At 37.9% G+C, this 15,366-nt stretch overlaps 1 protein-coding gene across 5 annotated transcripts in view; it reads right to left on the bottom strand.

Annotated features, from left to right (window-relative positions):
- Positions 1–3,175: 3,175 nt before the first annotated feature.
- GLRB (glycine receptor beta) overlaps positions 3,176–15,366 on the bottom strand; it is a 101,239-nt gene continuing 89,048 nt past the window's right edge. For all 5 annotated transcript variants that reach the window (XM_067551987.1, XM_067551984.1, XM_067551985.1 and 2 more), the window contains 2 exons: positions 13,451–13,743; positions 3,176–4,033 (listed from right to left, as the gene is read on the bottom strand). In XM_067551987.1, the coding sequence (XP_067408088.1) occupies positions 3,737–4,033; positions 13,451–13,743 (590 nt within the window). In that variant the 3' untranslated portion in view covers positions 3,176–3,736. The remainder of the gene's footprint in view (positions 4,034–13,450; positions 13,744–15,366) is intronic.

Here is a 15,366-nt window from a genome sequence, read left to right on the forward strand (position 1 = left end):
TCCCTGAGGCCCAAATGAATCTTTGGAGATGTACAGATTAAAGGGAGACTGGAGAGCTGTGTTTCTTCTGTTTACAGGGGCTGAAGGTGTAGAATTTAAAGGAAACTGCAAGTTGAAACTTGCAGATTCCTCCCTTCGGAACAGTTTGCTCCACTGTGTCGATAGATAAAACAGTAGTTTTGAACAAACTATAAATCTATATTTTGCTCAGAAAGATTTAAAAGTTTTACCTTCACTATTGGATTTTCTTAACTGTTATAATACTGTGTTTCTTAACAACTCCTATTGTTTTAGTAGTACAGTTATCAAATTGGGTTCTTTTATTGAGCCAGCTAGTATTGTTTTATTCTACATCTCTGTGCTTAATATCGGTATCCCCCAAATAGGCAATCAATTTTGCACATTTGCATCCCATTCCAGAATGTAGCTGGCAGATCACATTCTACAGACAGAATTTTACAACTAGAGGGTGCTGAAGGACCATGATATGATAAGATGACATATGAAACTCTTCATGACCTTTTAACAGCACGGTGAAAACTAAAATTTAAAACCCCTTATTAAATCAATTATTACTCACTCAATGGATCAAGTAGTGTTTGGCAGAGATAAAAATATTGCTACATTTGAGATTCCTTTGCTTGTCAAAGTACAAGGTAACTACTAATTTAAGCCTCATTCAGATGTTATTCTAAATTTTGTGTTTTGGATTTATTACTGCATCTTATTCCTGTCCTTCGGTTTCTTTGTGCTTTCAGGAAAGAAACAAAGCATCTGCCATAATAATATATATTCCTTTTGCTTTCTCTAATGTGAGTTGAGTTGGAAAAGCAGTTATGGTATAATATTGATTAAATGTTTTGTGATAACACCAAGTAAGCAGGAAAGCAAGAAAGAACAGATTAATTTAACAATAAAATCTGTAATGGATATTATACATATAAAATATGGAGATTAATTATAGACAAGTAATCTGATATAAAAGTGCTAACAAACAAAGCATCTTTCAGAAGGCATATAATTTCCAACACTGGGTAATTATTTGCTTGCCCTCCAGAATCCTAAGGGGAAGAAAAGATAAGTATGAGAACAAATTATATATTACTCTGCCTTTATATAGCCTTCCCTCTCAGAAAGCTCCTTCATCTCTCCTTAGGTTTTTTAACAACTCCCAAACTAACCTCAGCTGGAAAAAATTGGAAATTTTACAACAGAGCCTAACAATGTTATCTCTTCCCTCTCTCCACAACTTGTTTTTCAGTTCAACAGCATCCAGTAACATTTGGGTTTTTCCTTCTATCTTCTCCAATCAGAAATCAGTCAGTGGGCTAAACTCAGACTGCTTATGTAAATAGCCCCTAAAGAATGCATATCTATACATTGGAGAAGCAGAATTATTGAGCACCCAATATCCTTTGAACAGCAGCACGTCTCTGAACCATACATAGATAATTTCTGATTCTAGCAGTAATAATCTACCTGCATTAGAATTTGCAATGTAAGAGCTGTCCACAATGGTTTGCTGAAAACCAAAGAATACCCAAAATAGTAAAATTCACTTTTATACTTAAGTGGGGCATACACCTTGCACATCAGAAAAGTACTCCACTTTTGTTCACAGATTTGGCTGTTTGTGAGTTGCCCACTGAAGCTCTTATGAACTTTTCTGTTCTATATGTGCAGTTTGGGGGCTACTGGTGGAGATGCTTTTTGAGCTCAAGTGCACAGGGGCATGTGGCAAGTTACAACATGGAAGCCATGTGATGTTTTTCCTTTTGCCCAGACTGGCTGATTTTGCCCCATGTGAACAAGAGGGTCAGATTAACAGAAGTTTTATTACTTACCTCTCCTTAAAGATTGCATTTCAGTTGAGCTCGCTAACTCCTCTGGAAAAATCTTTTCTCCAAGACCATTTCTATTTTTTAGGAAAGGATGAGTATGTATTAACTGTGGTAAATCCCCCAGTCAGTGGGAAATGTCTTATTTTAATATTTTGACTAACTATAACCAAGTTTTCTAAGAGGAAATGTTTTCTCTAAGGTCACAGTTCTGTTGCTGCATTAGGGCTGAAGCAAAGTCTCAGCATATTGCTGGAGGAAGGCTACATTGCTTGTACCTTCTTCCTCCAGATAGCAGAAAATGTCATTTTATTGTTAGTTTCACTTTTTATCTTAGTTTTACAAAGGAAACAATAATAGCCATTGGAGTCTGTGAATATTAACTGTGAATCCTGCACTGACTGAATACTGACTGTGAATCCTGTACTGCATACACAAGGACAGTGTACTTTTGTAATCCTAACCCATGTCATGTTATTGTGTCATAGAATCAAAGAATTTAAGGCCAGCAGAGACCACGCAATCATGTAGTCTGACCTCCTGTACAGGCCACCATGATCACCTCCCACACTAAACCCAACAACCAAAATTAGGCCATAATATTAAGTCCTCATGAAACTAAACTATTAGGAAATTAAGATCTAGGAAATAAAGAGCAGTTTCTCACCAGAACTCCTGTGTGTCACACCATTACTGCATTTAGGACTTCATTTTAAAAAAGCAGCAGCAGTATAAATGGGTGGGTATGGACAGATACTACACCTCTGCTCTCTGGCCTCCTGACAAGGAGAAACTTTCCTTTTTTCCCCCAGGCCTCATCCTCTGAGTTATTCAGAGTCAGAATATTGTCCCCTTCATTATGGTTGCTAGGTCTCACTTTGGGTGATCTGTTCTAACTTGCGTGCAATTACAAACCTTGGGTATGGGTCAAGATGAGATTTTACTATGGGAACAATGGGTTCACCTAAACTCAACCTTTTGATCTTCAGAAACTGCAGATTCATGCAAACCAGATCTGACTGCACTGCAGGCATAGAAGGGTTTACCGCAGATAAGCCCGGTAAATAGATTTTTAGACTGTACCCTGTGATGAGGCTCCACAATTCCTGTTGCTTAGAGAGTGGCCTATTGATAGATTTTTTGGGAGGCAATTTGGAAATAGGAGAGACAGCCTCTACTCCCCACTTCCTCTCTGCCTGCAGGTTTTCTAGCATTTGCCTGAGGAAATGGCAACCAAAATTTGGCCCAATATTTATTGCCAACACATTTTCAGACACATTTGCAGTGGGTTTGCTTGAAGGATCCAAAGTAATATTTCTAAATGAGCTAAGTTTACAAAATTAGTAATTCTGAGTTTTATTTTTCCACATTGACAAGATCAGCTTAGTCAATATTTTCTCCACTTATTTACAAAGTCTAAATAATATTAATTACAACTTAGCTTGTTCTTTAACAATGCCATCTAAAATTATACAAGAACAAGATTTTTTCCCTCTGAAAGTCATAAGAAGAGCTGTTAAATACTACATATACTAGAATATTAATCTTAATACTCAACATGCACATCAATTATCAGAAACACTTTAAATTTGGATGTTAATAATAATTGAAGAGAATTATCTGGCTTTAATAATGTGATATGCATTAACCTTCATATATTCCTAAAGCAGGATGTATGCTGTACATTTATATACAACAGTTGGTTTCAGCACAGACATTGCAGTGTCATGCTTTCATTCAAAATTAAGATGCCATATTTTTACTACAATCACATGGCATCTCAAATGCAATATATTGCTTTGCAAATGCAAAATAATTTCACAGACTGGCCTTCATGACTGAGGAAGGGAATAATGAAATGAGATATATTCTACACAAATGAAAAAATAAAAGATTTATCATAAATATATGGACCAGTATATGACATTGAAGAACAAGAAGCAGAAAGGAAACAATGCTCTTGCATAAAGATCAATTCGCTTTGCTGCTGATGGAATGACAGGCTTGGGGGGAGGCGGCTTCTTGTTGTTCTTTGCTTGAGATTTCCCGAGCCCACTGTTGACTTCAATGGGCTTTCCGTAACAGTCATAGTTTGATAATTCAAAATCTCTCGGCAAGCTTCCAACAATGCTGAAATCATTGGATCTCAGATCAGATTTCGAGGTGCAAACTTTTTTACATCTGGTCTCACCAACCTATGAAAAAGAGTTTGGAAAATCATGGTCTACTCACAAATATTTTATTCACAAACATAATGCACCTGTTAGAGAACGCAGCAAACAAATATATATGAAATTACTTGTTGATGAGGATTCACCACATTAGCTTAATTTGCAGAAATGGTTGTAATATAGAGTACTTAAGGACGATCAGTCAATCGTATAAACTAATCTAAACATTCATAATTGTATAATTTTGCATATACAAAGTGCCTCATGCTGTGGAGCTAACTATGCTATATTGCATTTAAGGCTATGGAGAAAGAGAGAATATTTTTTCTAAGTGGATTCAGAACTCAAGAAAGTTGTTACATGGATATTATTTAATAGCTATATTACACTGGAGCTCAGAAGCTCCAATTTGAATTGGAAATTGCAGTACTTTTAAGTTGAGCACAGAAAGGTTTCCCATACCAGATAGTCAATATGCCTAACTTTGTCAGAGAGGATTTCCTCTAAAGAAGAGAGGGTACCCTCCTTGTACCAATAATCATTGACCCCTCTGTAATGACTACAACAAAGGTGCTGCATCACTTTCCCAAATCCTCACAGTGGCGTGCTAAAGGATCAAATCACTGAAAACTCCCGAGAGACTGAACAGCAGCCTTTCTCCCAGCTGTCTGCTCCCCCAACACTCCTGGAAATCAAGTGACTGGAGAAGAGGATTTAAACTCAGCTGAGTCTCTCTCTATCCCAGATTTGCCCTCTCTGCTGGTATACAGAAAGGCAATTTCAAAAGAATTGATATTGATGTAATTCAAGGACTAAGGTTTTGGAAAACAGTTACCTGGGTCCCCTGGCCTGGTCTGCAGAGAGTTTATAGTTTAGCTGCTACAAATACCAGAAAAGATTAAATCGCCACACAATTCAGTCAGACTGAAGAGATACCGCTGCCAGGTATACAACTGTCTTGTGTGCTTTTGAAAATCTCTCCCAATAATTCACTTCATTTTAGAATATTCAGAGCAGCAGTCAAAAAATTAAAATGCAAAAATGCTGGTTTAACAGGTAATTTTAGGAGCAGAAAGTCATCCGGTCTTTTGGATCAATTGAAAAATATTTTGCAAGTTTATATTTTACCCCTCTTTGAAAACTGATAAGGTATACTGCATAAAAATAAATCCTAGCATCAGGAGAGGTACATCATACTATGTCTGCTTATTTATTTATTTTCCTATTGCTGATCACAATGGTTTTGATGCAAACAGAGGGAGGAAGCAGTGAGTGTTCCACTTGGCCCATGGGGTTCATCATATAGTCTCAGATTTGCCAAACTCAGTTTTGTAGACAAAAATGGAGAATTTGCAAACAGAACTCACTAATGTTTCTGTGCTAGTTACGTAACAAAGGGTTATATTTTAAAATGATACATTTTACTTCAGAGATAAGGCAAAAAACATGTTTGGATCCTGCAACTGCATCTTCCTGAGCAGGTCCCTATGCAAGGAAGTAGTAATTTGAGGGATTAGGGCCCAAGTCAGTTTTTAATTTAAATGTTTTAGATCAGGAGTCATGGGACTTTTTTTTCTTCACTTGTAATTAATCTCTATATTTTAGGGTGTTTGATTAAGGATATAATTCAGTCAGAAAGGTTATGGATTCCATGACTTTCTGGGACAGCCGTGACTTCTTCTGAGGCAAGGCTGACCAGCAGCCAGCCATGGGGCTGCGACCCAATAGTTAAGCAGTGGCCAGGACTTGGTCAGCCCCCCTGGGGCTGGAGCAGTGCAAGCCCCTGCAGCTCTGTTTTTCCTCACTCCCCCAAGGGATTTTTAGTGAAATTCAGGGACAGGTCATGGGCTTCCATAAATGTTTGTTTATTGTCCAAACATGTCCCCGTGACAGAATGATTAAAACCACTCAGGTTTAATGAATGGATATACCATAGACTCCTAACATGAACCATTCATGAGCAATTGGGGCCTGTTTACAGAGCACCTAACATGTTGTAGGTACTACCTGAGACAAATAATTATTATAAAGAAATTACAAGTGGAAGTGCTCTCAAAATAAAACAATACACTAAGATGCCAAGATTAAGAATTAGTATAATATTGTCAAAATAATTCTTTCAATCACGGGAGGTAGAAATGGGAGTAAAAAATATTATGTCATCTACCATCTACTAATGTAGGATTATTCCCTGTAGTTTAGAGTGCAGAGATTTGTCTAGTGTAGTTTTAATTGTTTTATTAACTTTGTACCTTCTCCTTTGGAAACTATTCTCTATTATAACAACTCCCATTCCCATGGAGTTTTTCCTGATATTTAGTCTAAATTTTCTTTTTTGTAATTTCATTATATTACTCCTTCTTGTTGCATCATCAGTTATTCCTCTCCCTTTATGGAATTTGCACCCTTATGTGTAGTCTGTTCCCGTTTTCTCATTTAGTCGCTGCTTAGGCAAAGCTTTTAATCTTTCCTCATATATCAGTCTCTCCAGCTTCCAAATATTTTAGTTGCTCTTCTCTATCTTCCCTCTATTTTGTCTGTAATTTCTGGTAATGAGATGAAAATGTCCATGTTAAATATAGCTCATCTGCTTTTCTATTCCTAGCCACATAATATTCCTGTAAATCTATCAAAGGCCATTGGAAGCTTTCTTTGGAAAGTCAACTAGCATGCAGAGACTGATTTTTGGAAAGTTACACTGAAGACTTGTAAAGAAATTAAAATGTTTTAAAAGACTCTCTGCATTCCTTGTGCGCATTATCTTATCCTAACCAGGCAAAACAATATAACTATTTTGTGGAAACTATTTTGTAATAGTTATTTTATAATTTGCTCAATCCTAGGTCTGGAGTAGCAATAGCTTGAAACATTATACATACGAAAACCATTTGCATGATAGTATGGAAGTATGGAAGTTTTTTAGATTTTAAGGCCAAAAGGACCATTGTAACCATCTAGTCTGACCTCCTGCAAAACACAGACCATAAAAGATTTCCTTGAATTAATCCCTGTTTCAAGTCCAATAGCAGTGGTTGAACTAGACTAGAGCATCCTTTAGAAAAAACATTCAATCTTGAATTAAAACTCTCCGGTGGTGGAGAATCCACCACAACATTTGACAAATTGTTCCAATGTTTAATTAATCTTGCTGGTACAATTCTGTATCTTATTACTAGCCAATGGAACTTGTTTTCTAGATCTTTTGTCTGAACCTTCTCCAATTTTTTAACATCCTTCTTAAACTGTGGACACCAAAACGGGACACAGTATTTCAGTAGCAGTCACACAAGTGCTGAATTCAGAGTTAATATAACTGTCCTAATTGATATTCCCCATTGATACATCAAGGGATTGTTTTAGCTCTTTTTGCTCAAGCTTCACACTGGGGATTCATGTTTGGCTGATTATCTACTATGATCCCCAAGTCTTTTTCAGAGTTAGTGCTTCCCTTCAAACTGTGTGTCATCTGAAAATTTTATCAGTAAGGATTTTATATTTTCTTCCAGGTCATAGATAAATATATTAAATAGTACAGGAGCTCAATAGAAACAGACATGCTCAATGATGATTATCCATTTACAATTTGTTTTTGAGACCTATCAGTTAAAACGTTGTTAATCAATTTAATTTGTGCCATTTTGATTTTCTATTTCACTAGTTTTTTAATCAAAATGCCATGTGATACTAAGTCAAATGCCTTACAGAAGTCTAACTATATTACCTCAACACTATTGCCTTTATCAGCCAAAGTTGCAATTTCATAAAAAAAGATATCAAGATATAAACCCATGTTGATTGGCATTGATTATACTATCCTCTTTTAATTCTTTATTAATCAAGTTCTGTATTTGCTGTAATGATCATCACATGATATGAATACATCATCTGGCTTTTCCCCAACAAAACAAAAAACAATTATTGAATATTTCTGTCTTTTCTGTATTGTTATTGACAAGTCTACCATTTTCCCTCTAGTAATGGACCCATACTTTTGTTATGGACACTTTTATTCTTGATGTACTTAAAAGCCTTCTTATTCTTAATTCTGCTGATCATAGTTTTCTCTTTGTGTCTTTTACTTCTCTTATCAATTTCCTTTGATTTGTAGCTTCTAGATAATATTTATTGCTATCAATTTTCCTTTTTTCCATCTGTTTTTAATTATTCATTATTATTGTAGCTTTCACTTCCCTCCTAATCTAGACTGTTTTTTGTTTTTTTTAGTATAGCCTTCTTTTTTGATTACAGGAATGTGGATTTTGGGGGTATCTAGTAAAATGTTCTTAAACAGTTACCAATTAGCATTCACATTTTTCGGTTTAAGTATTTTCTCCCAAGAGATAGGTCTCATAATTATTTTCAGTTTTGTGAAACTGGTCCTTCTAAAGCAGTTTGTACAGCACCTAGCACAATGGGGTCCTGTTCCACGACAAGGGCTCCAAGGTGCTATGGTAAAATAAACAACAATAATATTGCTGGTTGGTACTTTATTCAGTTTGCCCATAACAAATGTAATCAAGTCATGATACCTTTTACCTGAGCAAACATTTCATTAACTTTCAGTTCTGTGATCAATTCCTCTTTATCTGTCAAGATGAGGTGTGATAATAGAATCTCCCACATAATTGTTGCAACAATTTCTGAGTTAGTAAAATTGTCATCTATAATTTCTAGATATTCCCAAGGATATTTTAGTACTGGTAACATGAGACCTCCAGCATATGTTCTCAGATTGACGTTTCCACTGATGATAGAGTTGTTTTTCTCTACAGACTACAGCGAGGTGCTTAAGGAACCAGTCATCCTGTTCTCTAGTGTGATTTGGTTCATAAGAGACACCAACTAGTATTTCATCTTGTGCTTTATCTTTTAGAACATCATCCACTGAGTCTTGCCCTTACGAGGCAATCCTGATGCTAATAAACAATGTGATGAGTCCCTACGATCATTATCTAGACTTAATCCAACCTATATGTTTTTAGGATGGTATGATTATATTTCTTATGTTTTATCAAAGAAGTTGGTATAATACTTAAGGTCTTCTGTAAATTCCCAACAAGTGTCCCTAAACCATCTTTATGGAAGAGCACTAGCAAGCATCAAGAGTAATGCTTAGCCACAAAAGACACAAAACAACAGACCTCAAGGTGCCCATGGTCTGCTTGTCTTGACATCAGCAACAGGTAAAAGGTGATTAACATTGACAGCTAAACCACTGTGTATCTATATGAAGGCAAAGTCCAAACTGTGCACACAATGATTCTGCAAGAAAACCTCTGAGGTTAAAACAGACAGGTGAAATAAAAAGCACTATAGTAAGATCACAGGAATAGTCATATCTGTTATAGATCAGCATAGATGAACAGAACATGCATCAGACACCAAAGTCTAGAGATATGTTATCACATCTCTGAGATGATTAGCAAGAAATATGCTAATTTCTTCTTAAGACTGACTGAATTTGGGGGTGTTATCACCACCTTCATAGAGCCATTCATCATCTGCCAAAGTCATTATTCTTTTAGCAAATGTTCAGTTCAGTCATCAGCACACGTGTGGGATGGTTTCTATAAATGGGCATGATGAAAATGTAACTTTTCAGTTCCAGGAGGATTTGCCTAAATTAACAATGTAATCTCTCTCAACAATCATACCACCAGTGATCACAAACAAAAGCTGACTCATCTCACAAACATTTCTCCTTTTCTCTGTTTTTCTCACTATATGTTGCTTTGCAGTGGAAAAAATCTAACGCCCACAGTGATTCCCCTTAAAAAGTCAGAATTTGCTAAAAGTTACCACAAAGCTGCAACAGAGATTATCAATTTTTTCTCCATGCTTAGAACCAGTGATATCTATGGCAGCTGTGTTAAAGGTGGCGTCTGCTGTGCAGAATGATACACATTAGAGCTTTCTGTGCTAGCAAAAGCTATAAGAGCAATTAACTTGTCTCGTTTTCTCACATACAGGTATCCATGGTGATTCTGTTAGATCTACCAGATGCCTTTTGATAGCACGGATCATGAGGCGTTGTTAGCACACCAGTAAATCCTAGTAGACTAAGACAGCACTGCCCTTTACATGTTTCAGTCTTAACTCTCAGGGATCCTAGAAGGTAATTTGGCGGCAATTGTTTTTCTATACTGAGGCTCTCTCATGTGGAATTCTGCAGGGTTCTGCCTTGTCTCCTTTCATTCAGAATGTATATGGGTGATATACAGGAGGTCAGATTAGATGATCTGGTGGTCCCTTCTGGCCTTAAACTCTATGACTCCTTGACAGTTGGGCGGGTTAGTGAAGAGGCATGGGCTGTGAGGTTTGCAGTATACTGATGACACCCAGCTCTAGTTGTCGATCTCATCCAACTCAAGCCAGTGCTGCCGCACCCTGCACCCAGGGTTTGAGTAGAGAGAGAGTTTAGCTATCTGAAGTGTAGTCTGGGGAAAATGATGCTAGTCAGAACATCTGGAAACGTGGCAATCATTCTATCTGTCCTCTTAGCCAAGGGTGAATGCCCACTTTTTGTTTCTAGAGCTCACAATCTGAGAGGGTTGTTGAACCCCCGCTGTTCTGAGTGCAAAGTTGTCGAGGAAAGCTTTTGTCCATCTTTGTCTGGCTCATAAATTGAGACAATTTTTGGGACCTGCCTCCATGACAGATTGCCTTTGCCATATATGACCCTTTTGTCATACTTTCACAGCTGCAATCAACAGAGAAACTCAAGCTAGGCTCTTGCTGGTTTAAGAAGGAGTTTCAACCAGAGAAGGGCTCTCTTGACTTTGGAATGTACTTTCTTTCCTCATTCTCATTCCTAAAATATCATTAATCTTAACTTTTAGAACATGCTGCAAAGCCTACCCCTTTACCTAGACTGGGACTGAGAGGCATGATAAGAACTGGATGTGCCTGGGTAAGTTTGGGTTAGATTTTAAACTCTGGTTGGTTATTTTCTAGTTTTGGGTTTATGGGAAGTTGCTGTTTTTATCTGTACCTTTAATAATGTCATGGGTGCCCAGAGCCCAGGACAGATTCTGTTTTATCGATTATAAATTTAATGAATAAATAAATAAATAAAAATAGCCTGTTGCCAGACTAAGCCCCATGCAGATTGTATACTGCCATACTAAGAGTAATGGTTTGGGTGCACTCAAGATGCTTACTTTTGTATGTAATTTTGGCACATTTTTCCTACTAACATGCTTTTTTGCACTCAAGATGGTGATGGTGGGGGCCCAAGAACTTTATTAAAGATGCTGAGGACACCAATGAACCACTAGAGGGAGTCAGAGGGTAATTTGTTGCCAAACAGCTTCTAGTAAAGGATACAGGCTGCATTATTAAGGTAGTGTTGGCAAAGATCCGTGGAAGGCTACACATTTCTCATCGCCGTCTCACGGTATTGAGTGCTGAAACTTTCTACACATATGCTTTAAAGTGGAATAAAGCTGCTTCCCACCTTAATTTACAACAACAAGTTAGACTAACTTGTATAAGTCTTCTAATACTTAACTAGACAATATCATCTGACACCTTTAATGATTCCTTTCTGCCTTTCTTGACTTGTGGATTGGTTTCAGCTTCTCAGAAAAGCAGTGTTTCATGTACGGCTATATTCTGGCCAGCAAAAGCCATAAGCACAGCTCCCTCTATCCAGCAAACATTATTCTTACCAGGAGAAAAAAAGGTGTTTGCAAATAAGGGTCCCCGATAGCTTGGGGGAACACACAAAATTGTGTAGGGCAAAGAGTCTCCATCTTGGAGTGCCCTTCCCAGGCTCTTGTAATGGATACAGAGTAGGTTCCTGCAGATTCTTGTGAAGAAAACTAGGACTTGAGCATCAGCTTTCATCCCACTTCAGCCCCTGCTGTGTGTGTAGGAGAGTGTTTCTGTTGATTGTTTATGCACAATGCCTTAACTAGATCTGGCCCTTAAAATCTATAGTGATAAGCCATCTTTTAGGAAAACTTTGCTGAACACTACTATTTTATAGCGCAGATGACAGATGTGATCACAGAGAAACACCTAATGTTCTTACACAGTGCGGTTAAGGCAATTAAAAGGACCTCATGCAGTTGGTAGGGAATATGCAATCAGGGGACTCCATGATTTGGATAGATGATCACATAGATCTGTTTTAGCTAGTATCACTTTGGTCATTTTAAAATCTTATCCTTGATTAAGCTGCACAAAAGTAATCAATTTTGACAAAAGTAATCAATAGATTCCATGCTCCTCTGCTGGGATGTTGTATCTACACTATTCTATTGTATAGAACTACTGATTTTGGTGCCCATCAAATTGCTAAACGCAAAGGGCATGGCATAATTCTCAGCTGTTCACATTCAGTGCACCAAAGAGTGGGGAGGAAAAGGTGTTGCTATACCACCTTTATCGCCACCCGTAATCCAGGGATGATCCAAACTGGCTTCTCACACAAGTTAAAGCAGTCATAAGATTGGTTTAATTTATGCTTGCCAGAATGGTAGGGACTCTTTTGCCAGCTGGGAATTGGTTGAGTGCACCATACTCCAACCCCAGCATGTTCCTGGTGCTGGTAGACTAGTCGGAACTGGTGAATCCTCCAATGTCTTCTTAGGGCAGCTTTGAGGTAATTTGTCAGACTCAAAGTGACCTTAGCAGGGCCCTGGATCTGGCCTAATAGCCTCATCTAAATGGTTGAGTCACTGAAAACTATGAGCCAAATTCATGGCTGGTATAACTCTATATACCCTCCTGCAAAATAGGCATCAAGTTAAATACCATCTAGGAAAGGTGGGGGTTGCCTTGTGGAGTCTGCATCTCTTTGAACCAGAATGGGTGGTGTTACTGCCCTATGAAGCCTGCATCAATATGGAAAACTTTGGCATTGGACAGTATGCATCACCATATAATGGGAACTAATAGATTTCTCCATCAGCTCTAACAGCACAAGAAAGGCGGGAACAGTTTGACAGGCAAACAGAGGTCTCTCCTATTTATAAATGCCAGGACTTCCAGGTCCCTGGGAATAGAGACTCTTTATATATAATGCAATGCAGCTGTGGCCATTTCAAGCAAAGCAATGAGACTGGTGTTATTTGAGTATGCTGTCAATAATTCTTACTGAGAGCCATGAATGAATTAAACCCAGTTATAATTTAACCACTGCTATTATTGTCACTTGATTTACCTGAAGCACAGCAGCAGCCATCTTATTAAGATGTTAAAAAAATGTGCTTCGAGTTTTTCACTGGATAACATCTGAACTTAAGTTATTTGGGGATGATTGTTCAGAATGTTGCCCATTAATGAGCACAGTGCCCACAGAGGAATGTGTCTTCATTATTTCTAACCCCATTTTTAAGATTAAGCTCTACCCGAAACTATGAAAAATAGTATGTTCCTGAAATAACAATGACTGAGAATGGGCTGATTTTGTTACCATATCTTCATCACTCTTACCTGTAAAGTGCTGATGTGCACAGGGGTCCCTGTGCCATTTACAGTATTCTTTTTGGCCACATTCTGGCCTTTCCCTTCTGCTTGCTCTGCCTTGGCAATTTTTGCTTTTTCAGCTTCGATTCTCTTTGGATTGTTCAGCATTACCTGAACCACTGCATACTCAACCAGGGAAGCAAATCCAAAAAGAAGACAAACAATCAGCCAGACATCTAAGGCCTTCACGTAAGACACTTTGGGGAGTTCAGCAGCAAGAGTAGTACATTCAGATGCCAAGCTGAGCACCGAGAAGATACCTAGAAACAGTAAAGAGGTATATTAAATAATGAAAACTGTGCAGTCTTTTTAGCCTTTTTCCTCCTGGAGCTCTCTTCCCATGTCCCTGAAACTTCTATATTTCTAGTTTCTAATGGATGACATTTCTTATGAGTGAATGGAACTTCATGATGTAGCAGGTATGTTTTGCAAGACATGATCATCTGCTGAATATACATGATACATATGCCTTCAGTTAACTAATGGTTTAATAATCTAGACAGGATTTACATCTACACAGGATTTTATTAATATTAATAAACCCTGAATGCCTTGAGAGGTAGATTAAACCCTAATATTTCCATTTTATAAATAAGGAAACAGAGACAGAGATGCCTAAATTACTTGCTATGCTCCCACACAGACACACACACACGCAACAATCTGGGAAATAGTCTTCCCTGAGGGATATCAGTATTTGAGTATGTGAATATAACTCTGGGAAGGTAGAAGGGCATGAAAAACATGTAATGTTTAAACCCTGTCTTTTCCTCCATATCCTTTAGCTCTGACTTGATGACCCCGATTTAAGACAGAGGTGTCCCAGGAATCAAGACAGCTCAACAGCCTGGAAAACACTTAAAATGGTCTGTATCAATGTAACATGTCCAAATTACAAGTTAAAGGGGGGGGGGAGGCTAAAAAATCAGAAAGAAAACCTGTTCTGACAGAGTAAAGGTTCCTGTGTCCACAATTAACTGCAGAAAGGAAGGAACTGAGGTGGCTGGGCTGCATGATCTCTTATAGCCTCAGCTTCAAATGACTGGTGCTCTGTGGAGGCCCTTGTATGGATCCAATGAGCACCACTTTCCTAGAAAGTTTTCAAAACTCAGCAACCCGAAGGGATACATCTCACAAGTGACAAAATGCAGCAAATACCTCAAGGAAGTAGTTCAGTCATATGCAGATGGGATATTTACACAGACAGTTGTGTGTCAAAAAGGCTGACTATCTAAATGGTTGGCAAATCAGACACACTTACGCCCTCTGTCCCACGTCAGAATTCTCATTTTTTATTTTACTCTATTGGTAAAATTCTTCCCTCAGTCACATCTGTGCAACTCAGGGTATGTCTTCACTGACAGCAGCAAATTCACCACCATCAGATCGATTTATCCGCATCGATTGAGCAGCAGTGAAGACCTGCTCAATCGATCTGGAAGTTGAATTAATAAAACCACCTCCACAAAACGCATAGCGCTGCATTGATGGGTATGGACTTCACATCAGTGCAGCGTAGTGGAGACGGAGTGCAGAGCAGACTTTAGGAAGTTGATGTAAGTTACACAAGCTACTCCCCTCAACTGCCACCAAATTTGCCAATAAGTATAGACCAGGCCTCAGTGAAGTAAGTGAGGTTGCATGGTTGTAAAGGAGTGCAAAATCTGGCCTTAAGTAGAGGCATCAAGTTAGCCCATCTTTATGTTGAGGACATAGGTTGTCCAATGCACACAACAAAATATTAATTCATACAGGGATTTTTTTTTCTGATTCCTTATCCACTTATGCTTGGAAAATTTTAATGGTCCTTAAAATATTTGTACTGTTCCATCAAAATATTTTTAAGCTGAGCAGGGCACAAAATATCAGATTTATCATATCAT

This window comes from Emydura macquarii, unplaced genomic scaffold (assembly GCF_026122565.2).
Source record: "Emydura macquarii macquarii isolate MOO-44397 ecotype Brisbane River unplaced genomic scaffold, CSIRO-AGI_Emac_v2 contig_1363, whole genome shotgun sequence".
Lineage (NCBI taxonomy): Eukaryota > Metazoa > Chordata > Testudines > Chelidae > Emydura > Emydura macquarii.